This window comes from Chiloscyllium punctatum, chromosome 28 (genome assembly GCF_047496795.1).
Source record: "Chiloscyllium punctatum isolate Juve2018m chromosome 28, sChiPun1.3, whole genome shotgun sequence".
Classification (NCBI taxonomy): domain Eukaryota; kingdom Metazoa; phylum Chordata; class Chondrichthyes; order Orectolobiformes; family Hemiscylliidae; genus Chiloscyllium; species Chiloscyllium punctatum.
In genome coordinates this window covers 12,714,401-12,737,681 of record NC_092766.1, presented here as the reverse complement: position 1 = coordinate 12,737,681, position 23,281 = coordinate 12,714,401, and the positions used below count along the sequence as shown (strand labels likewise).

The following is a 23,281-nucleotide window of genomic DNA, read 5'->3' as shown; positions in this document are numbered from 1 at the left end:
GTATCGAGATAGGGTGACACTGAAGGGCTGGATGAGGGAAAAGAGATAGAAAGCGTTTCAGGTGCTGAAGAATATTACTGAGATAGGAATGGTTGGAGGACCACACCGTGATAGAGTGAGATGTATAGGCTGGAACTATTACAGACATAGGGAGTGGTGTAGGGTCTGGAGTAATTTACAGGGACGGGGAGGGGTTCAGGGGTGAGAGGTGTTTCTGGAGTTAGGGAGACACAAAGGGCCTGACGAAGGTTTTAGAGATATTCAGGCATGCAGGGCCTGGAGGAGGTAACAGAGGTGTGGATGAGCACAGGAACTTGAGGAGGTGATAGGGATAAATGAGAATCTAGTGGCTGGAGGTGTTTATAGAGATAGCGAGGGGTGCCAGGGCTTGAGGTGGCTACAGAAAGCCGAATGGGTAGAAGTGCTTGTGAGGTGACAGAGAGAGGAAAATGTGTATTGGCTGATAAGGCAACAGATATAGGGAGGCGTGCAGGAGTTGGAGAATGTTACAGAGATAAGGAGGTGTGCAGAAGATGGAAGGTGTTAAAGGGATAGGGAGCGGTATACGTGCTGATTGACTGAAAGCTGGTGTTAGTCAGGTGAACTGGAGACTGTGAGAGCCAAGAGGATGAAAAGCAGGGGTCCACTTTGATTATTTCGAGTGACCCGGTCTATCATAGTCTGGTTTGTGCAAATGTGTGACATTTCTGAGAAGGTGAGGGTTTGACAGAGTCTCTGCATTTGCCCTCCAACTCGTGGGTGAAGCGACGGCCGCCTTTCTGATGTTTTAGGACTGGTGGCTGCTGCTGCTGCTGCTAATCGCTCAGTGATCAGAGTGGTTTCAGTTCCTCCACCGACATGACCCACCCCTTCCCCTCCATCTGGAGCGAGTGACCACACCACCTGCAGCCCCTCCAATAAACAGGCCAAAAACAACATAGCTTTGCCTCTCGGGAGCTAAATTGAGGCACTTGAAATGCCATCCAGGTCACCCCAGATCGAGGTTGTGCACCGCATTGAACTCAGATGCAGAGGCAGCCTTGAAACCGGCTGTTCAACTCTGTGAAGCATCATTGAGATGGCTTTAACCAGACTGCTAAAGGGTTGATGCTGTATAGCATCTTTCAAAGCAACAAGTCTTAAAATAAAACCGAAGACACAATTTAAGGAATAGGAGGCCATTCGGCCCTTCGACCGTTCCCTGCCATCATTACAATGAAGGATGATTACTTCACAACTGCACTTTCCTATCCCATATCCCTCAAAGCACTTAGAGCACTAATTTCTGCCCATTAGAGCATCCCATAGGCATGGGGAATGCAATAGATTCACCAGGCTCTGAGCGAAAGAATGTCTCTTCATCTCAGTCCCCAAATTAGCTGCTCGCTATCCCAGCCCTTCAGAAATATCCTATGTTTCTATTCCGCCAACCTAAGCGTATAATTCCACATTTTCCCACATCAATATACATTTACCACTTCCTTCCCTGATTCCTTACGCAGACTGCATCCCGTTTCAGACTTCCCATTCACCTCAACATTACTCTCCCGTAGAGTTTCGCAATTCAGTTCCTCATTCTGTGAGCTCTCTTAACTGATGGTTGCAACATCCCAGATTAAAAATCATTGCAATATAAAGGCCAGCAGTGCATCTCCTCTACCAAGGATGCTGACTCAAAGCTGTTCTGTGAATACATTTTTTTTGGAAGGGATATAATTAATATTTTGAAAATAATTGGAAAGGTCAGTCAAAACTTAATGGCTCAGTCATAAAGGTCTCCAACACAGAAAAATGCCGTTCAGCTCGACAAGTCTGCCCTGATCAAAAATGATCCCCTAACTATTCCAATTCCATTTCACCCTCTACCACCCTTCCAGGCAGTGTGTTCCTCACACCCAACACCCTGTGGATGAAACAGCTATCCTCAATGTTCCTGAAACATCCTGCTCCTTACTTTAAGTCTATGAACCGTGTTGGCATGAATGGATTGGGCCAAATAGCTTCTTTCTGTGCGATAGCTTCTGTGACTTTGTGACACCATGGAAGCTCAGAGAAAGAAAGGAGGAGTGTAAATTTTCTTTTAGAAGTCCATGTTTTCAGGAGGAGAGGATATAGCTGTTCAAGCTAAAGGGATCAAAGGTATTGAGGGAGAAAATGAAACAGGGGACTGATTTGAATGTTTGAACATGATCTTACTGAATGGCAGAGTAGACTCGATGAGCTGAATAACCTACATCTGCACTTATTTACTATGTTCCTAGGAGAGCTAAATCCAATCGCATGTTAAACACCATAAACCCTAAAGTTCAGATGATGGGCAATGATGTGAGAAGCCAGAAATAGATCGGTGAAAACCCGAAGTGTCGATTTGCCTGGTCTCTGCCCCTTCATTTGCATTGCACTGAATAAATAGAGGTGGGAGAGCCGACTCCGATATACTGACACTGGGTGCGAAGGGTCTCCCGGGAGTTCAGAACAAACACCTCGCTTAAAGGAAACAGCCACGTCAGCTGACTGTTTCCGCGCATTCTCCAGCAGAAATGTTTCCGACACTGTGTCTGCTGTGTGTCCTGCTGCTCCATGTAACAGGTCAGAAATTGCTCTGGATTAATGTCTGACCGTTTTGTTTCACACCCGCTGGCAACGCCTCTCAATGTGCTTATACTGTTCCTTTAATTGTAGGTACTTTGGCTGTTCCTGTCCTCAATCAGAGTCCAGTGTCTGACCCACTCTCCGCCGGTCAGACCACCCAGTTGAAGTGTGTGATGCAGAACGGTAATATAGACAGCTACGATGTGCTCTGGTACCGACAGAGTCCCGGAGAAGCCCCGGTCTGGGTGATCAGGCATGAGAACGACAATGACATTTTCAGGGGCACTGGCTTCACTAACCGTTTCCAACCTTCTCGACTCTCCCTCAGTAACACTTACATCCTAACCATCGGAAATCTGGTCTCCGGTGACTCTGCCGTCTATTACTGTGCTGTGTGGGATAGCTCAGCTGGTTACCACAGTGAGACAGGCCAGTACAATAATCCAGCTTGCAGAACCGCTCAAATTTACAACAGCATCTGAAACTTCACTACCTGAAGACAAGTCACCGCCTCCAGCAATATCTTTCTGTGTAGTTGCGTGTAGAGCCCAGCTGAAATTTGAGGGGTTTCTGTCAGATCTCCAGAGATGTTCGTCTCTGGATCAAACCCGGCACTGTCAGGGTCCTCTGGATGACAGGGATTACTGAAACGCTCCCTCATCTATGATTCAGTCTGACCCACATGCCCCTCCTCTCGCCGAGAAAGGCGCAATGTGGAAAAGCACAAATTACTAATACTTTTTTTTTTCCTCTGTTCACCCCACACCAGCTCTTATTTTGGTTCTTGGTGAGCCACAGCATTGGAACGACCCTCTGTGATTCATCTTCGGAGGTGGGACCACCCTGAATGTTCGCAGTAAGTGATTCTGTTTTGTCTCTCTTTATCATTCAGATTAATTTCATTTTGATTCCTTCAGTGTCGATTCAGTTCTCCAAATTTCGCTAAATCATGATTTAACATATTTCACAATAAATCGAACTGACACAACAGGTCAGTATTGTATAACAATTCTCTCACTCGCTCAATCACGAAGGTTAAAGTATGGTTTATATCAATAATTCTCTCACATAATCTGACAGGTTAGGACATTTTACATGTATTAGTATTTTGATCGCATTCACACACACGGGACAGATAGAGTACAATGCTCTCTCACACGTACAGTTTGGTGTTCTTGCCATAATTCTGTCTGTCTCACAGGCACACACAGATCGGAATGTCATTTACGTCAAGGATGCTCTCTTCCTCTCCCCCTCTGTGTGACACACTCATCAATGTTATATTAATAATTCATTCTCTCACCAGAATACCCAGCATCCGAGTGCTATGTATTTATTACTAATTATTATTGCTCTTTAAAACGCTCTGTCATTCACACACACAGGTCAGGGATTATATCAGTAATTCTCTCACACTTACCGGTCAGTGTTCCATTAATAATTCCCTCTCATGCAGACAGACACAGGTCAGCGCGTTATTTTCTAAATCTATCTCTTTGTCTTTCTCTCTCTCTTTCTCCCTCTGTCCCTTTCACTCTCTCATGCACACACAGATGAACATGCACATATGTGTGCGCACGTGTAAATGTCCACACACAATACATACACATGCAGGTTAGACATCATATCAGAAATTCGGTCTCATACATTCACAGGTCAGTGATAAATTAATATTTCTAATGCCCTACATATGTAGGTCAGAGATTCTACCAAAAATTCTCTGTCGCATTTACAAGTTAGAGTTCCTTTAATAATTTTCTCTCTCCCTCTCTCTCACTCACACATAAAACACACACGGGTGAGAGATTATAACAATAATCTACCTTCACACAAACAAGTTATCTATATTTTAGTAATTCTGTCTCTCTCAGACACACGTAGGTCAAAGTGTTACTTCCATTATTAATTCTCTCTCACACAAAAATGGATAGATCTGAGATAATATCAATAATCATCCCACACATTCCAGCAAGTGTTCTCTTTCTCGCAAACACAGGCAATTCAGAGATTGTATCAATAATTCTCTTTTGCACACACCAGTCAGTTTCATTCATAGTTGTCTCACTCACAGACGCACCCAGGTCATAAGGTTATTTACATCAATCTTTCTCTCTCTTCCTCTCTGTCTCTCATGCACACAGGTCTATGTAACTAAAGCTCTGTCTCTCGCACAGACACAGTCACACAGGGGTTTTATGTATGTGATAAATTCGCTCTCTCCATCTCTCTCACTCCCTCTTGCCCTTCTCCCACCTTCCCCTCTGCACCCCTCCCCATCCCAAAGCGTAAAATGCTCACTGTGATATTAATATTAGTAATTCTCTCTCACACAAATTTACATACATCAGAGATTATATCAATAATTCTCTCTCGGACACACAGATCATGATTGTGTTCCCAAACTCTTCCTCAAACAAAGATATAGCAATCATACTTCTCTCTCTCTCTCTCTCTTTCTCTCTGTCTGACACACATATACACACCAAGGCTGGTTTGTTGTATCTGTGTATAATTCTCTATCTCTCACATACACGCATTTCAGAGGTTGTAACAATATTTCTACCAAGAGTTGTCTCTCACACACAGGGCATTGTTACAATGTAATACTTGTTCACTAATGCACACAGGTCAGATAATTTTTCTGAATAACACTGACATAGGTCAGACAGAATTACAAGAATAACACTGACATAGGTAATTCTCTCTGTCTCTCTATCACACGCACACACGCACACACACACACCAGTCAGAGTGTTATATATCTTCGTAATTATTTCTTTCTCTCTTCCTTTGTCCCTCTATCATATCAGATGTGTATACACAGATGCGAGTATGCATTATTAATTACGTCAGAAGGTTCATCGTTATATTTCTCTTGCGCACAGGTCAGAGTATTGTGTATATATAATTTATCTCTCACATGCAGGTCAGACAGTTATATTACTAACTCTTATCCTTTTCCTCTCTCATACGCAGGTCAGTGTTACATTAATAGTTCACTCTCACACAAACATTTCGTAGTCAATTTTATTTATATCAACAATTCTCTCTCCCTGTCTGTCTCCAACACACATGAACATGCACGTAAAGCTCACTGCTTTATATATGTTAATAATTTGCTCTCACAGCCAAGCACAAACAAGTCAGACATTCTAACAACATTTCTTTCTCACAAGCAGGTCAGTGATATATTAATAATTCTTCCTTTCACAAAAAAAATCCAGGGCAGAATGTTAAGTATTTTAACAATTCTCCCTCTCGCTTACACACAACTCACACATTGCTCCAAGATTTAATCAAGAATTCTCTTACGCACAAATAGATCAGCGTGCAATTGACGTTAATAATTCTCTCGCTCTCCCACCCCCATCCACCCCACCCCCCATCTCTCTCTCTCTCTCCCTTTCTCTCACGTACCCACAAGGAGACAGATCAGGGATTACATCAATAATTCTATCTCAACTACGCAAGTCAGTGTTACAGTAATAATTCTCTCTCACAGATATACACAGGCCAGTGAGTTATTTGCATTTATATATATCTCTCTCACTCGCTCTCTTTCTCTTTCTCTCTCTCCCTCCGCATTTTATCTCGCCTCCCCGCGCCCCCCCCCCCCACACGCACACACAGACGTCAGTTTAACAGTTCTATCTCATAGCGAGCTAATTATATTAATAATCTCTCCTTTACAAAAGCACAAGTCAGTGACTTATTTCTGTTAATAGTTGGCCGTCTCCCTCTCTCTCACGCACACACAAAAACACATTAGAATTTGCAACAGCAATAATCCTTTGTCGGCACTTACAGATCAGATAGAGTATATCAATAATTGACTTAGGCAAACTGGTCAGAGTTATATTAATATTTCTCTGTCTCACTCAATCGCAACGATCAGAGTGTTATTTACATAAGTAATTCTCTGTCTCTCATATTCACGCAAATAAGACACTGATCAGAGTTTACATCAATAATTATCTGCCTCACACGCAAGTCAAATTGTTCATGTTAATCAAAAGCATAAATTGCGAGGAAGTGTCAGCAGATCTAACAGCATCTGTGGAGAGAAATCAGAGATTTCAGACTTTTGGGTCCAGTGACCCTTCTGCGGAGTCCATTATAATATGTCTGTCACACCCTGGTCAGAATGTTATATATATATTAATAATAATTTCTCACGCGCCGTTTAGATGGCTATATTAATAACTCTTGTCCTATCTCTGTCTCCCTAACACACACAAATACACAGAGGTCAGATTGACATTTTACTCATTCTCTCTCACACACACTCACACATACAGGACGGCCAGTAACATGACAATAATTCTCTCTGTCCCCCCTCTCTCTCTCTCTCTCATTCATAAAAACAAGCACAGAAGTCAGAGTCTTATACATAGGAATAAATCTGTCTCCTGCTCTGCATTTCTCGAACACACACAGGTCAGACTGCCGGATATTAATTATACTGTTTCTGAGGCATGCTCACACATGATACTAATAATTTAAAGTTTCTGTCCCTTCACACGGAGCTCAGACTCTTACATATTTCCTAACTTTCCTTCACGCATCCGTCAGTTTTTTTTTTAATTTCATAAATTTAAACACCTTTTACTCTCTTTCCCCACACACAGGTAGTGATGATCGGAAACCATCTGTCCTTTTGCTCCCTCCTTCGCCAGATCAAATAGACATGGGGTCAGCGACACTGTCCTGTCTGGTGAGTCACTTTAAGCCGGGCTTTGTGCAGGTCCTATGGAGCGTGGATGGCAAGGAGACAGACAGTGGGGTGACAACAAGCGCCGTGTCCCCGGACAGTGATCAGAGCTACAGCCTGAGCAGTTACCTGACAGTCTCAGCCACCGACTGGAAGAAGGGCTCCAGGTATTCCTGCAGTGTGAGGCACGGTTCACTGAACTCACCTCTCCTCAACACCATCAGCCCCAGCGACTGTTAGTCTGAGGAAAGCAATGATTCAGATCAGTCGCTGTGAGACATTCCGCATTTTGTTGTTTGTTTTAGCTTTACAATGTAATTTCTGCAGCAATGTCATTATTTAGTGAATAATCTGACTATTGAAGGGTATCAGGAGCGGGTGAAATGATTATTCCGTTTGGTGTGTGGAGATTTCCTGTTGCGATTGTCCCCAGAAGATTGTGTGTAAACTCTAATTCTGGGTAGAATAGGGAGTACTCTCCCCTTTTTAGACATTTACCATTTTGCATTTGTGAACATTGTAACCACAGCTCTGAATAAATATGAAATGATACCAGGAAATGAGTGTGCCTCATTATTGAACATTGAAAGAGGCACTGAGAGGGTTGGCAGTGGATAGTTTACACGTGTGACAATATTTCACTGAACGATATCAATGTGATCGTACATCCATAATTTTCATCTCAACCACTCCTCAAGGAACACACGCACACTTTCCTTCTCTGACACACACTCTCTTTAACTCTTTCTGTCACATGCACACTTTCCCTTTTCAACACAATCACATATGCATTCACAATTTCTACCACTTTAACAATCTCTCTCACGCTCCCTCTCTGTCTTGCACACTCTCTCTGAGACTCTGTTACATACTCTCACACACACGCTGCCTGTTTCACATGCCCACTTTCACTCCCTCACACACTCATACTTTCTACCTTTTGCACACACTCCCTCACTTCTTCCCACCATCTCTCTCACACTTCTCCTCTCTAAGTCTCTCATGCACACCGTTTCTGTCTCACACACACACTTGCAATTTTTCACACGCTCTGATTCTTTTATATAGTCTCACTCCCAAACATACACACATTTTCTCTGTCTTACATGCACTCTCACATGCACCCATTTGCTCTTTTACACAATCATTCGCTTCAACATTTCTTCTCTCACATGTATAGTCACACACACTTTCCCTTGCTGAAAAACATTTTCCCTTTTCACACGCTCTCTTTCAAACACGTAGATACTGAGTAGTACATTTGAGGCTGAGATGAGGAGAAATTTCTTCACTCAGGGGATGGTGAACCTTTGGAATTTTCCAGCACAGAACCGTGTGGTGATCAAGTCATTGGTGTCGATATTAGAAAAAAAATGTTTGCTTAAGACTAAAGCTGTGAAGGGGTTAGAGAGATAACGACAGAATACATTGAGTCGTGGTTGAACCATAATGGCATTGAAAAGCAGGGCAGACTGGATGGGTCAAATGGTCTCAGACTGTTCCTATACTCTGCGTTTTTGGCACAGACAATGGGCATACACATGGAGAGAAGGACACACACACACACACACACAAACACAAATTAATATCTTCTATGTCGATCTAGAGTGGGGGAAATAAATTTCAACATAGTGAGAGATCACTCCACAATTATCCAGGTATTTGTCTCACTTATACACGTGCTTAATAATTCTGAAACTAAGTGATGAGCATGGGGAACTCGTGAGAACTGACATTTGCCTTCTCAGGAGAGATTCAGCAGTTTTAACCTGCATTCACTCGTGTTCAGAAGAATGAGTCGAGAACTAATTGGGCGGGATATCATGCTGAAGCGGGTTGACAAAGTAAACGTAGAGTGGATCTTTCCTCACGGGGGGCATTCTAGCCGAGAGTTTTCGAATCAGTGGTAGATGATTTGAAAACAGAGATGAGGAGGAATGATTCTCAAGCACCACTCTAATCTCACCTTCAGAAAATGGCAAGCCTGTGCTCCAAATTAATCGACAAGAAGCGTTTCCCTGAATATTTGAAGTGTTCTGATTTTTCCAGAGAGTCCAGTGTCTTTTCAACTTGAGTTAGGTAATATCCACAAAAAAAATGGAACAAGCATTCTGAAACGACTCACACCCCTACCATCTGCCCTCCAACACACGCATTGAGTCTGCACCACAATTTAATGAGATCATGCCCGATTTAATTATCCTCACCAATGATTTCCTTGCTTCGTTATACGGGGCATTTTTTATTTGTAATCATCAATTTTCCCCCATTCTTAAAGGATGCAGACACTGTTCTGTCAAACGCATTTAGAAAATGAGGGGTAAACTCTTGTGGGCTCAGGCCGTGGTGACACATATATGCCCGCCATGTTACCTCAAGAGGTTCTGTTGTCATTGCAGAGACTCAGCATTTATGCGGTTGTTCAGTCTCTGCAGAGAGTCTCATCAGAAGACAAGATCGAGGACACAAGTTGCTGCATTTGTTGTACCCGGTGTGGTCTTCTCTACATCGGGGAGACAGGACACTTTCTGGTGGATCATTTCAGAGAACATCAACCCCACTGCCCCGTGGCTGAACACTTCAACTCCCCCTCATACATAAACTATTACCACCCGATACCTGGAGGAGGAATACCTCATATTTCGCCTTGGGACCCTGCAGCCACACGGGATAAATGTGGATTTCAACAGGTTCCTCATTTCTCCTCCCCCCACATTACCCCAGTCCCAAACCTCCAACTTGGCACCGCCTTCTGGAACCGTCCATCACTGCCTCCTCTGACCTATCACCTTCTCCCTCACTGTCATCCAACTACTGCTTCCCAGCAACCTCTCTCAACTCCAACCCCTCCAATTTATCTCTCAGCCCAAATCCACAAGCCTCATTCCTGATGAAGGGGTTATGCCCGAAACGTCAATGCTCCTGCTCCTCGGATGCTGCCTGACCTGCTGTGCTTTTCCAGCACCACACTCTCGAAAAGGACAGAAGTATACCATTCATCCTGTTCCACCATACAATGCCATCATGTCGTTAACTTCACTTTCCTGCCCACTCCCCATTAGCCACTTAACCCATTCTTTATTAAGTTTCTACATTTTCCTCAAAGTTACTTAGTAATACAGCACCCATCCAGACAATTTAATGACAATACTAACAAGCAAGTCTGGGACTTTCCCTGTAAGACCAACATTAGAGAGATCATCAACTGCAGTTGGACTAATTACAGCAACACCTTTGATTAAAGCATCATCTCTACTGCCCTTCGTGTTTCCACGCACATGGACCTTAAGTGATATCCGTAAACATTATATTCCGCTCCCTTGCTTTGCCAACAAATTATTTCCATTCTGCCACCCCTTATTGCTGGTCACTCGTACCACTAAGTGGCACTTTGGTACGGTACTTGCCTGGAGCAAGCTGATCTGCCTGGCTCTAACACTTGCAGCTGCATTCGAGTTGCTGGGTCCTCACAGCTTGTGAATCCTTGAACCTTTTCAAATAACAGCTCGGGTCTCTCTTCTGCTGCGATAGCATTGGCAACAACCTTCAGTCTCTCTCTCTCTCTCTCTCTCACTGTCACTCACGCTGGTCCCCCCCTCACCCATGCTGTCTCCTCAAACTCTGTATTTCAGCATGCCTCCTTCTGTACTCGCTCTCACTCACTCTTCCGATGCACACACCCACCTTGTTCAATCACAGTCGCTCTGCTCCACTGCTCCCTCCCTTACTGCTGCCCTCACTGATTCCACACTCTTTCATTGTCTTTGTTGCACTCTGTCAATTCCCTCCCCCTTGCTCTCTCTCTCTCCCCTCACCCCCACCCCCCCACACCCCCACCACCCCAGTCTCTATATATCACTGCCTTGCCATGTCATTGAGTCAGGAAGATGTGTGGAATGAAAGCAAACCCTTTAGCCAACTCGTCTATGCAGAGCAGGTATCTTAAACGAATCTAGTCCCATTTGCTTGCACCTGACCCATATCTCTCTCAACCTTCCTATTCACATACCTATTCAAATGCCTTTTAAATGTTGTAATTGCGCCAGCCTCCAACATTTCATCTTGAATCAAAAGTGCAAAGAGACTTGTAAAGAGTCCAGGATTCTCTCAAGAGCCTCGAAGGCACCTCTCAGCCTCCAACACTCCAGAGAAAACAGCCTCAGACCATTTAGTCTTTCCCACAATCTCAAACCCTCCAACCCAGGCAACATCCATTACAAAACTTTTCAGAACTATTTCAAGTTTCACTATCTCTCTCTTATTGTCTCGCTCAACGCCCTTCAATTCTTTTTTCTCCCATTTACTCTTGTCTCATTTTCCCTCCCTCCCCTATCTGTCTCTGCCACCCTCTCTCTTTCTAACCACACTCTATCTCATCCTGTCTCATTTTATGCCTCACGCCCACAACTTTGTCACTCCCTCCGTATCTTTCCCCTCTCCACTTTTTCAAAGCCCTCACTCTTTCATCTCCTTCCTGGCCCCTCGCTCTCCGCTGCACTCCTCTCGCCCTTACTGCTGTCCACTATGACTCCTGTCTCTTGCTCTCTCCCTCACTCTTTGTTACACTCTGTCAAACCCGTCCCTCCCTTACTCTCGCTGCCCTTTTCTGACGATATATCTCTGACTTGCAATCTCTCACTTACTGTATCTCCCAATCCAATTATTTTTTCACTCTTCGACTGAATCTCCTTTCCAATTCAACCCCTCTCCTCTTCTGTACATGTCACACCCCTTGTTTATAACAACACTCACTCTCATCCTGTTTTTCTTTAATCCTATTTCCACTACCTTCTCACTCTCTCTATCACCTCTCCCTTACCCATCATTTTACAGCCCTCCCCCTCTCTCTCCCTTTCTATCTTTATCTCTCTTTCTCTCTCAATCTCTCCCACCCCCTCCTTCTCCCATTCTCTCTCACTCTCTCACTTCAGTCCCTGAGTTGCAGTCCCTGTGTCTTCCTTTCTATCTCTCGCTCCCCTCCCTGAATCTCTCTCTCTCTCCCCCCCCTCTCTCCTTCTCCCTCTCACACACAGTTTAATAACGTCCCAATCACACTTTTTCTCTCGCGACATCTCCCTGGTTTGATCTTACTAAGAAGCTGTTGCACAATGTTACCTTCCTCCTCTCTTTCTTCCCCATATGTCGAAACTGAAGCACATTGCACCCAGTCTCACCATCAAATTCAGTCACTACCTTCATGTTTTGAGCTCTGAAATTTTAGCTAGCAGACCCATGTGGTCCCGTGTGAGTGCAGCACGACCAGATGTGTCATCCAGCTGCGCCCAGCAGTGAAGTTTAAACAAAGTCACTGCCATTTGGGTGCAAGATGAGAACGTGGAGTTGAGAGTAGTGTTGTATCTCCAGCACGGGCAAGTTATTTCCGAAAACCAATGCCCCTGATTTGACGTTCTGGTCTGGGGTTGTCCTCCTGGTAATATCACTGGACTAGCGAAGCCGAGGTCAATGAGTTTTGAACATGCCCAGATTGGTTTTCATCCCACCACAGGATTACTCAATATATTCGTCAGTAAATCTAGAACCTAATCTGATTCAGAGTGATGGTGACAGCTATCATCGAGTGTCATTTGTAAAAAAAAGTCACCACTGAGTTTTAACTAAATTAGGGAGACAATTCCACATTTCTTACTCTAGTCTGCTGGGCTCAGCTCGACAAAGTCCTGTGAAAGAATGAAGTGGGAGTGGGAATACCTTCCGTCAGTTGGATCTCCCTGAGCCTCTGATTAACTGAGCTCCTTCTGTTTAAGTTGGCTTCGGTATATACCCTCCCTCCCTGTCCTTTCCTTGCTCGGCCCGTGAAAAGACAGATTTTTATTAGATAATGAAGTCATCAAGGGAGAAAAGAGTTATTAGACCTTGAGGCCATGATCAGATTGAATAGCAGAGTAGGGTCAAAGGGCTGAATGGTCTCCTCCTGCTCCTAGATTCTGAGTCGCCCTTACCCTCGCGCTGTGGCTGTTTGTCTGCCTCAGGAATGTCGAAGGGGCCTGACAAATGAGGCTCAATGAAGTATTGTTGGCTTGTGTAGCAAATACAATGTGCACTACATCAACGCCCAAGGAGTACTGTCAAGAAGGGGTTTTACCTGGTGGGGGCTGTATGTTATCATTACAGTGATAGCTCTAATAAACCCTACTCCCCCCACATCCCGCAATGGAGCCCTTTTGACTCAAATGTGCAAGTACGCCTCTCCTTAACATCTTGTTTCCTTCCAAACACACACACTTTCACTTTTCCTTACACCCATGACGGTACACTGGATAGAAAAGGTATTCAACTGTGGGCACCATGGCAACGTGACCTGAAATGGCTCTATCCTTGCCGGATGTAGCTTAGGGGCATAACGTGTTACAGCATGGGTGCAAAACCAATTAGCCTTTGTACCTGCGGATTCAAAATGCAATGAAATTAAACTCATTAAAGATCGTCAAAATTGACCCCAATGAATCCTAACCAGAAGTTTTTCAATGCGAATCTCAGACTTGATGCATAAGCAATTTTCAGCACTAGTTCATTTCTTAAACAAAAGATTTAGGAAATTATTTGAAATGTCCAAAATTCAGTCGGACAAGACTGAGTAGTAAAGAGATTGGTCTATGCGATAGCATTTATGTTTTCATTCCCATTCACAGAAAAGAAGGCATGCAAATGGATCCATAAACAATAAAAAAAATCCATAGAACATAGAACATAGAAAAATACAGCGCAGTACAGGCCCTTCGGCCCTCGATGTTGCGCCGACCAAAGCCTACCTAACCTACACTAGCCCAATAACCTCCATATGCTTGTCCAATGCCCGCTTAAATGACCATAAAGAGTGAGAGTCCACCACTGCTACTGGCAGGGCATTCTATGAACTCACAACCCGCTGAGTAAAAAATCTACCCCTAATCCAGCCAGAAGACTTCACTGGCTTTCATGATGTGATGTTCCACAAGCTTAGGATAATGTTTTCTTGACTTATATGTTGATGGTGTCAATCAGGGTCACCTCTCCAGCTCACTCAGATAAAGGCACAAGTATTTATGACTTAGTTTTATTTTTTCTGTACTTCCAAAATCTGATAAACGATGTTAGACAGAGAACCTCCAAACCCTCATATTGTAACATTAAAAGCAAACATTCCTTTTTTTTCATAGAAGACACTGTCTAAAACACAAATGAAACTCTGAGCACTCCTTGAAAGCATAACCATCTGCTTCACCAGGTCCCAACATATGCCATCTGCTTGAGCAGGTCTTTTCCAGAATTGCTCGAATCAATGACCAGGTATTGACGTCATTAATGGAAAACTTCTGTCCTCTGTTTAAGCACAATGCTCTCCCCTGTTTATGAAGCAAACTTTTTGTTCAGGAACCTGGCCTCACAAATAAACAAAAGCATGTTTCGTCTGTTTGCCTGTCAACACAGACGGGCATCCAGAGACGAAAAATCAACTTTAGTTCAGAGTACACGCTCTAAACCAACATTGAGAAGAGATTTTGCATTAAAATGATGAAAAATCATTGTAGTTTGTCCCAGATGGAGCTGACGGGCTCTGGATGCAGCATGAGGTAGTGCGTAACTGTGTTGGGGGATGGGTGACGGAAGTAAGGGTGAGGATAGGCCGATCGGGGCATTGTTATTGATGGGAGATGGACAATTAGAGAAAAAGGAATTTTCAGACGTACTTGGTATCAAAATTCAAGAGTCTGCACCCAACGGGACATCCCTTTGCCTTTAATCAAGACACAGGATACTGACCCAACTCAATAAACGTATGCAAAACACAGAAAAGAATGTCTAACGTCAGATGTCATTTCACAGTTTGACATAATTGAGTCAGTAATCGCACGTGATCTACGAATTGCACAAGCAGCTAATTTAGGTTCCTTATTGAAGCTTGGAATGTGGTTGACTTATGCATGCTAGCTCCACACATGTAGATAGGAAGGGATATGTCCTCTCCAACCAAAATGAACACCTCTGACTACTCTTGGACCAGCATCCACTGCCTCTTTTTCGCTCCCTACAGAAAGGCAGCTCGAGATGATTGTACCAATATCAGCGCATTGGACCTTGTTGTAATCCAAATAGCCCCATTTTCTCTTGTGATACACATTATTGCTCCCTTTGAAATGTTGTATCCTTGTGTCTTGTCCTGATGAATTCAAAATATCTTTGACACCTTTGGTAAGACAAAATACAAGGTTGATACAAGGCAGAAAAAGAGGCCATTCAGCCCATACTAGATCATACCAGTGCTGATGCTCCATTCCTGCCTCCTTGCACCTTCTCACATTTTGTTTTCATTATGAGCCTTTATCCCCTCTTCCTTTCCCCAGAAGTGCATCGATTTCATGCACTTCGCTACAGTTCACTCTCTGTAAGAGCAAGCTCACCTTCTCAACCCTCCTTGCCTGACCTAATCATAGAATCATGAAGAGTCATAGAGTCCCACAGCATGAAGACAGGCCCTTTGGCACAATCAGGCCCATGCCGAATAAAATGTCCACGCTGACCCCCATTGCCCTGCACTTGGCCCATATCCTTCTCAACCTTTTCTATCCATTTGTCAAAATGTCTTTGAATTTTTTTAATGTGCCCTCCTCAACCACCTACACCAGCTGCTCATTCAATATGTGCACCGCTCTCTGTCTAAAAACGATTTTGCTGGGGCTCCCTTTTATTCTTTCCCCTCTCGTCCTAAACGGATGCCCTCTAGTGCTCAATTCCCGAACCCTGAGAAAAATCCTGACAGCATTGACCCTATCCAGGCCTCTCATAACCTTATGCACTTCGAGAAGTTCCCTCCTCAGTCTCTTATGCTCTAAAGGAAAAAAACCCAGCTTTTCCACCTTCTACCTATAACTCAGACTGTTGAGTTCTGGCAACATCCTTGTTAATTTGTTCTGCACTGTTTCCAGTTTAATAACATTCTTCTGATAGCAAGGTGGATAAAACTGAACACAATACTCCAAGCTAGCGTGACCAACGTCCTGTGCAATTGCAAAATAATTTCCCAAATTCTATACTCAGTGCCGTGACAAGCAAAGGCCAATGTGCCAAAGGCCTTCTTTACTGACCTGTGTCACTGCAACACATCTTTCAGAGAAGCGTCCATTTGAACTCCAAGGTTCCTCTGAACGACGAGATCCCTAAGGACCTCCCATTCATCATAATCGAATCCATTGGGCCAGGAGGAGACAGTTCATCCCCTTAATAAAGAAGTGAGACTGAGTTGCATCTCAACTCCCTTAAAGCACATGTATAATTACTGAAGTATTTAATCTCCTTTACCAAAGCAATTATTACAATGAGTCGGGTTGGAGTGAGGTGTGTGGAAATCGTGTGGCTGAGAAACAAAACAGGATAAGCCACATAAATAGTCTAGCTTCAAAAGATGGGCAGCATCTGCGAACTCTGCAGTGGGCAACGTACCTCTTAACTTGCCAAACACTTTCCAACTTCAACAAGGTACAAGTCAGGAATGTGATGGAAACTTCCCTGGTTGCCTCTCTGGGTGCAGTCCAAGTGCACTCGAGAAGATTGACATCATCCAGAATAAAGAAGCAGGCTTGATTGGCACTGCATCCACAACTGTCCATTCCCTTCATCACCGACACTCAGAAGCAGCAGAGTACCAACTACAAGACAAATTGCAGCAACTCGTCGAGACTCCTGAATTAGCATCTTCAAATCCTACAGCTTCGACCCGCTAAGATGACAAGGGTAGCTTATACATGTGAGCACTACCACTTGCAAGTTCCCCTGAAGCCACACATTCTAACTTGGACATCTTTCCTCCATTGTGGCTTTGTCAAGACCCTGGACCTATATCGCTTACTGCACTGTGGGTTTCTCTGTACCACCCAGGAACTGTGGCAGTTCAAGAAGGTGGCTCGCCACTGCGGTCGCAAGTTGGAGCTAGGATTAGATAATAAAAGGTTGGCAAAAGATCAGTGCTCACATCCCCTGAAAGAATGCAAATAATAAAAAGTGTTGACGTTGTGGAAGTTTGGTGTGCACAAATAGGCTGCCATGTCAGCGTCATCACAAAATGACCACCGTACAAAAATTAATTGTAAAACACGCAGGAACACGCTGAGGATGTGAAACGTGCTGTATGAATGCAACCTTCTTGCTTATTCTGAGTGAGCATCCTGCTAACTAATCAGACATGACATGGTGAAGGATTGCGAGTGGAGCTCAAAGTCAGAGGAAGATTTTAAAAAAAAAGTGCTGCTGGCATTTCCTGGCCAACACTAATTTTGGAAGTTCCATTTCTTTAAGTTACAAATTGGGATCTGTTAAATGCAGCCCCTGGCTAGGTCGCAGAGGGTGAATGGAACCATGGATGAGGGGTTTCAGTTTACATTTCGCCCTCCCCCTCCTCGCTCATGATCCTCCTCATGGAAGTAACGTTTCAATATCCATCAACAAACACTGATACTTAGCAAGAGGCTATTAGTTCTATAAGTGAAATTAAACAGGATTTCTCCGAAGCTGTTCAAGGATTTCTTAAAAACGCTTTACAACAAGTCAAGATGTCGTCAAGACTGGAGGAGACTACATAAATGGGGAGGGGTGAATGGGCTTGAAGAGGTGAAAGAGGTAGTGAGGGACGAAGGGGCTAGAGGAGGTAAAAGATTGGGAGAGTTTTTAAGAGGTTGCATACATAGGGAGCAGCTACAGACAGGGCGGTATGTCAAATGTGGCCAAGTCTTCAGAGATAGGGAACACAGTAGGTGCTGGAGGATGTGCCAGATATGGCGAGGCGTACAGAGGCTGGAGGAGGTTACATACAAAGGGAGGATGTTGGAGCTGGAGGAGGTAACAGAGACAGTGATGGGTTTTGAGTCTGGAAGGGGGTACAGAGATAGACTCATGGAGTTATGCAAACCGGACATAGATCCTTTCGTCCAAATCATACAGATAGGTTGGTTTTATGTGGTCCCATTTGCCAGAATTTGGCCCTTATCCTTCTCAACCCTTCTTATTCAAGTACCCATTTAAATGCCTACTAAGCATTGTAATTGTACACACTTCTGCCATTTGTGCTGGCAGCTTATTGCATACACACACTATCCTGTGTCTGAAAACGTTGCCCCTCAGGTCCCTTTTAAATCTCCTCCTCCCACCATAAAGCTATGCCCTCGAGGTTTTAACTACCCTTTCCTGGGAAAAAGACATTGGCTACTCACCCTATCCATACTTCTTGTGATTTTATGAATCTCTATAATGTTTATAAGCCTCTCAGCCTCTTACGCTCTAGTTTCAATTGCCCCAACCTATTCAGCCTCTTCATTCAGCTCAAAGCTGCCAAACCTGGCAAATCATTGCGAGTTTTTTTCTGAACCCTTTCAAATTTAACGACATCATTCATGTAGCAGAATTCAACGCAGTAGTCTAAAAGTGGCCAACCAATATTCTGTACGGCTGCAACATCAGCTCCCAACTTCTATACTCAACGTACTGCTTAATGTCGGCAGGCATGCCAGAGGTTTATTCACCACCCTGTCACATGCGACTGGACATTGAAGGATATGTGCACCTCTTCGCCAGATCTCTTTATTTGGCAACAATCCACACAGCTTCTCAGAAACCCGAAGTCCTATCGGGATGTAGGGGCGAGGGACGTTCATACAATTAGGGAAAGATTTGTAACTGGCGGACGTGAGAGACAGAGATAGAGGAGATTACGGTGATAGGGAATCCTGTAAGGTTTCAAAGACGTTTCAGTGTTAGAGACGGGGTGTCAGGGCTACAGGAGGCCTTAGAGATAAAGTGATAATAAGACCCTGGAGGAGATTGCAGTGATATGTAGATGTTTTTGCGCTGGAGAGGTTTGCAGAAAGAGGGAGATTTGTCGGAGCCAGTGGAGGTTAGAGAGATAAGGATAGGTGCAAGGGCTGGAGCAGGTTACAGAGAGGAGAATGGGTGTGAGCACTGGAGGAGGTAAGAGAGTTTGGCAGAATGTAGTGACAATGAAGCAGAGACGTGCAGAGGATGAACATTTAGGCAGGGGTTGCAGGAGGTGGGGGAGGTTACGAAGATGGGGAGAGGTGAGGAGTTTGGAAGATGTGGCAGAGATAGGGAGGGATATCGGGTCTGGAGGCGCTCCCAGAAATAAGGGGAAGTGTGGGGTTGATAGGATTTAAACGAGGTACAGTGTGATGTAGTATCTAAAGGATTTTATAGAGATAGGGAGGAATTTAGTGGAGGGGATTGCAGAGATATAGAGGGTTGTAGGGTTGGTGGAGATAACAAGTACTTGAGGTGCTCAACATCATGGGGATGTGTGTCGGCACTGGAGGGGTTGACACATCAAGGAGGAATCTAAGGGATGGATGAAATATCAGAGATAGAGAAGTGTGTCAGAACGGGATGGGGAGGGGGTGTAAGAACTGGAGGGCTGCCAGAAGATAGAGACGGGGGCAGCAGCGAGTGGAGGTGACAGAGGTTGGTTATCGTGCTAGTGTTGGAAGTAGATGTAGGGATAAGTAAGGGTGTAGGGGCGATTGGAGATTGGGACCTGAGGTGTTTACAAAGATAGGGATGGGTGTAGGCACTGGAGAGTTTGTTTGAAATAGCGATGAACCAACGTTTGGATGAAGTCATGGAGATAAATAGGCATGTATGGTCGGGAGCAGATAACAGAGCTAAGGAGTGATGTGGGGACTTGGTGAGCTGACAGGGATAGGGAGGAACATAGGGATGGTCAAGAGTAACACAGGTGGGGAGAGATGTATGAGCTTAAGAAGGACACAGAGATAAGAACGTGTCTCAGTGCATTAGGAGCTGACAGTGATAGAGAGGGGTGTAGGGCCTGGAGGAGTTTACAGAAGTAGAGAGGGGACGAGGGGCTAGAGCACGTGGCAGAGATAAGGAAGAGTGTAGTGACAATAGTTGGTTACAGAAATAAGAACAATGTTGAGTCCGGATGAGATAACAGAAATAGGAAGAGCTTTAGTGTACAGAGGATCTTATAGAGATAGGGAGGAATGTTTTGAGTGGAGGGGATTGCACAGATGGAGGGTAGTAGGGGCTGGTGGAAGTAAGAGTGAAAGAGCATAGGGATCTGACATGGTTACTACAAAAGTCAAGGGTGTGGGCAGAGATAGAAATAATGAGGAATCGAGGATCGGGGGAAAGTGGTGAAGACAGGGAAAGGAAAGGAAAATTGAAGGAGAGCATGGAGATAGTGCAGCATTTCAGTGCTGAGGGAGGGAAAAGAGATTGGAAGTGGTTCAGGCGCTGAAGAAGATTACTGAGATAGGAGAAATTGGAGGAGCACATAGTGATAGAGTGATGTATAGATTGGAGAATGTTACAGAGATATAGAGTGGTGTAGGGTCTGGAGTAATTTACAGAGAAGTGGAGGGTTTCAGGGGCTGGACGTGTTTTCAGAGTTCCAGAGGCAAAGGGCCTGAAGAAGGCTTTAGAGATGTTGAGGTGAGTAGGTTTTGAGGAGCTAACAGAGGTAGGAGTTAACACAGGAACTTGAGGAGGTAATAGGGATAAAGAAGGATTTGGTGGCTGGAGGTGTTCAAAGAGATAGAGAGGCGGGTAAGGGCTTGAGGTGGTTACAGAAAGACGAATAGGTATAGGTCTTTGTTGAAATGGCAGAGAGGAAAACGTGTGTTGATTGATAAGGCAGCAGATATGGGGAGGCGTGCAGAAGCTGGGGAATGTTACAGAAATAAGAAAGTGTGCAGGAGATGGAAGGTGTTAAAGAGGTAGGGAGAGGTATTGGTGCTGGATAATTGAAAGCTGGTGTGAGATCTAGGGATTGAGTGATGGGAACAGGAGTAAACTGGAGACTGTGAGAGCCCAGAGGATGAAAAGTTCATCTCCACTTTGATTACTTCGAGTGACCGGTCTATCGTGGCCCCATTTGTGTAAATGTGTGACATGTCTAAGAAGGTAAGGGTTTGATGGAGTTACTGCATTTTCCCTCCAGCTCGTGGGCGAAGCCACAGCCGCCTGTGCAATGTTTTGGGGCCGACGACTGATGGTGCCACGAGTGTTGCTGCTGCGAATTGCTCAGCAATCAGAGAGATTTCAATTCCTCCAACGACATGACCTTTCCTTTCCCCTCCATCTGGAGCGAGGGACCAAACCACCTCCACAAACAGGTCAAAAGCAGCATCGTTTTGGCTCTCGGGAGCTAGATTGAGGCACTTGAAACGCCATCCAGGTGCCCCGAGGTCGAGCTGTGCACTGCATTGAAGCCCGCTGTTCGACTCTGTGAAGCATCATTCAGATGGCTTTAATCAGATTACTAAAAGGGTGATGTTGTACAGCAGCTTTGAAAGCAAAAAGCCTTAAAATCAAACTGAGGACTCCATTTAAGAAACAGGAGGCCATTCAACACTTTGACCTTTCTCTTCCATTCACTACAATGAAGGACGATTATTTCACAACTGCACTTTCCTATCCCATATCCATCAATTCACTTAGTGCACAAGTTTCTGCCCATTAGAATCTCTGATAGGCATCGAGAATGCCATAGATTCACCGGGCTCTGAGCGAAAGAATTTCTCTTCATCGCAGTCCAAATTAACTATTCGCTATCCCAGCCCTATCAGAAATATCCAGTATTCCATTCCGGCAACCTCAGCACAAAACTCTACATTTTCCCACATCAAAGTGCATTTACCACTTCCTTCCCTAATTGTTGACTCAGTCTCCATCCCGTTTCAGACTTTCTATTCCTCCTCAAAGTCAACTCTACCAAAGAGGTTCATTTGTGAGCGGCACGGTGGCACAGTGGTTAGCACTGCAGCCTCAGAGCGCCAGAGACCCGGGTCCAATTCTCCGCCTCAGGCGACTGACTGTGTGGAGTTTGCACATTCTCCCCGTGTCTGCGTGGGTTTCCTCTGGGTGCTCCGGTTTCCTCCCACAGTCCAAAAATGTGCAGGTCAGGTGAATTGGCCACGCTAAATTGCCCGTAGTGTTAGATGTAGGGGAATGGGTATGGGTGGGTGCGCTTCGGCGGGTCGGTGTGGACTTGTTGGGCCGAAGGGCCTGTTTCCACACTGTCAGTAATCTAATCTAATTTCCTCCTTCTGTGACTTCTCGTCACTGATGGTTGCACCATTCCAGATTAAAAATTATTGTGAGATAAATGCTTGCAGTGCATCTCCTCTGCCAAGGGTGCTGACTCAAAGCTCCTTTGCGAATATGTTTTTGAAAGTGATATGATTAATATTTCGAAAATAATTGAAGAGATCAGTCAAAACTTGTGTCTCAGAGTCCTAAAGGTCTCCAACACAGGAAAAGGTCATTCAGCCCAACATGTCTGCGTTGATGTAAAATGATCCCCTAACTGTTCCAATCCCATTTTCTAGCACTTGCATAACTAAATACATCTTCAATGTTATGGGGAATTCTCCGTTTACCACCCTTACAGGCAGTGCGTTCCACATACCCACCACACTGTGGATGAAAACAAACGTTTTCGAAACGTCCTGCTCCTTACTTTAAATCTATGAAACAGGTCAGCATGAATGCATTGAGCTGAACGGCTTATTTCTGTGTGATAGCTTGTATGACTCTGTGACTTTGTGACACCATGGAAGTTCAGGGAAGTGTAAACCTTTTTTGAGAAGTTTAGGAGAAAATGGATATAGCGTTCGGGCTAAAGGGATCAAAAGGTATTGGGGGACAAAGTGAAACAGGGGACTGATTTTTATGTTTAACCATGATCCTACTGAATGGCAGAGCAGGTCTGATGGGCCGAATAGCCTGTGTTTGCACTTACTTACTGTACTCCTATGAGAACCAAATCCAATCGCATGTTAAGCACCATAAACATGGAAGCTCAGATTATGGACATTGACTGAAAAGCCAGAAAGAGATCAGTGAAAATCTCAAGTGTCCAGTTGCCTGGTCGCTGGGCCTTCATTTACATTCCACTGAATCAATAGAGGCGGGCAAGCCCTCTCCGATTTACTGACACTAGTAGCAGAGGGGCTG

At 44.5% G+C, this 23,281-nt stretch overlaps 1 protein-coding gene across 1 annotated transcript; it reads left to right on the top strand.

The window, feature by feature from the left end:
* Positions 1-2,463: 2,463 nt before the first annotated feature.
* On the top strand, positions 2,464-7,863 carry LOC140453826 (immunoglobulin lambda-1 light chain-like). Its single transcript, XM_072548711.1, has 4 exons — positions 2,464-2,589; positions 2,683-3,008; positions 3,412-3,448; positions 7,221-7,863. Exons 1-4 carry the CDS (start codon positions 2,541-2,543, stop codon positions 7,541-7,543), a joined length of 735 nt encoding a protein of 244 aa, XP_072404812.1. The 5' UTR covers positions 2,464-2,540; the 3' UTR covers positions 7,544-7,863.
* Positions 7,864-23,281: the final 15,418 nt, after the last annotated feature.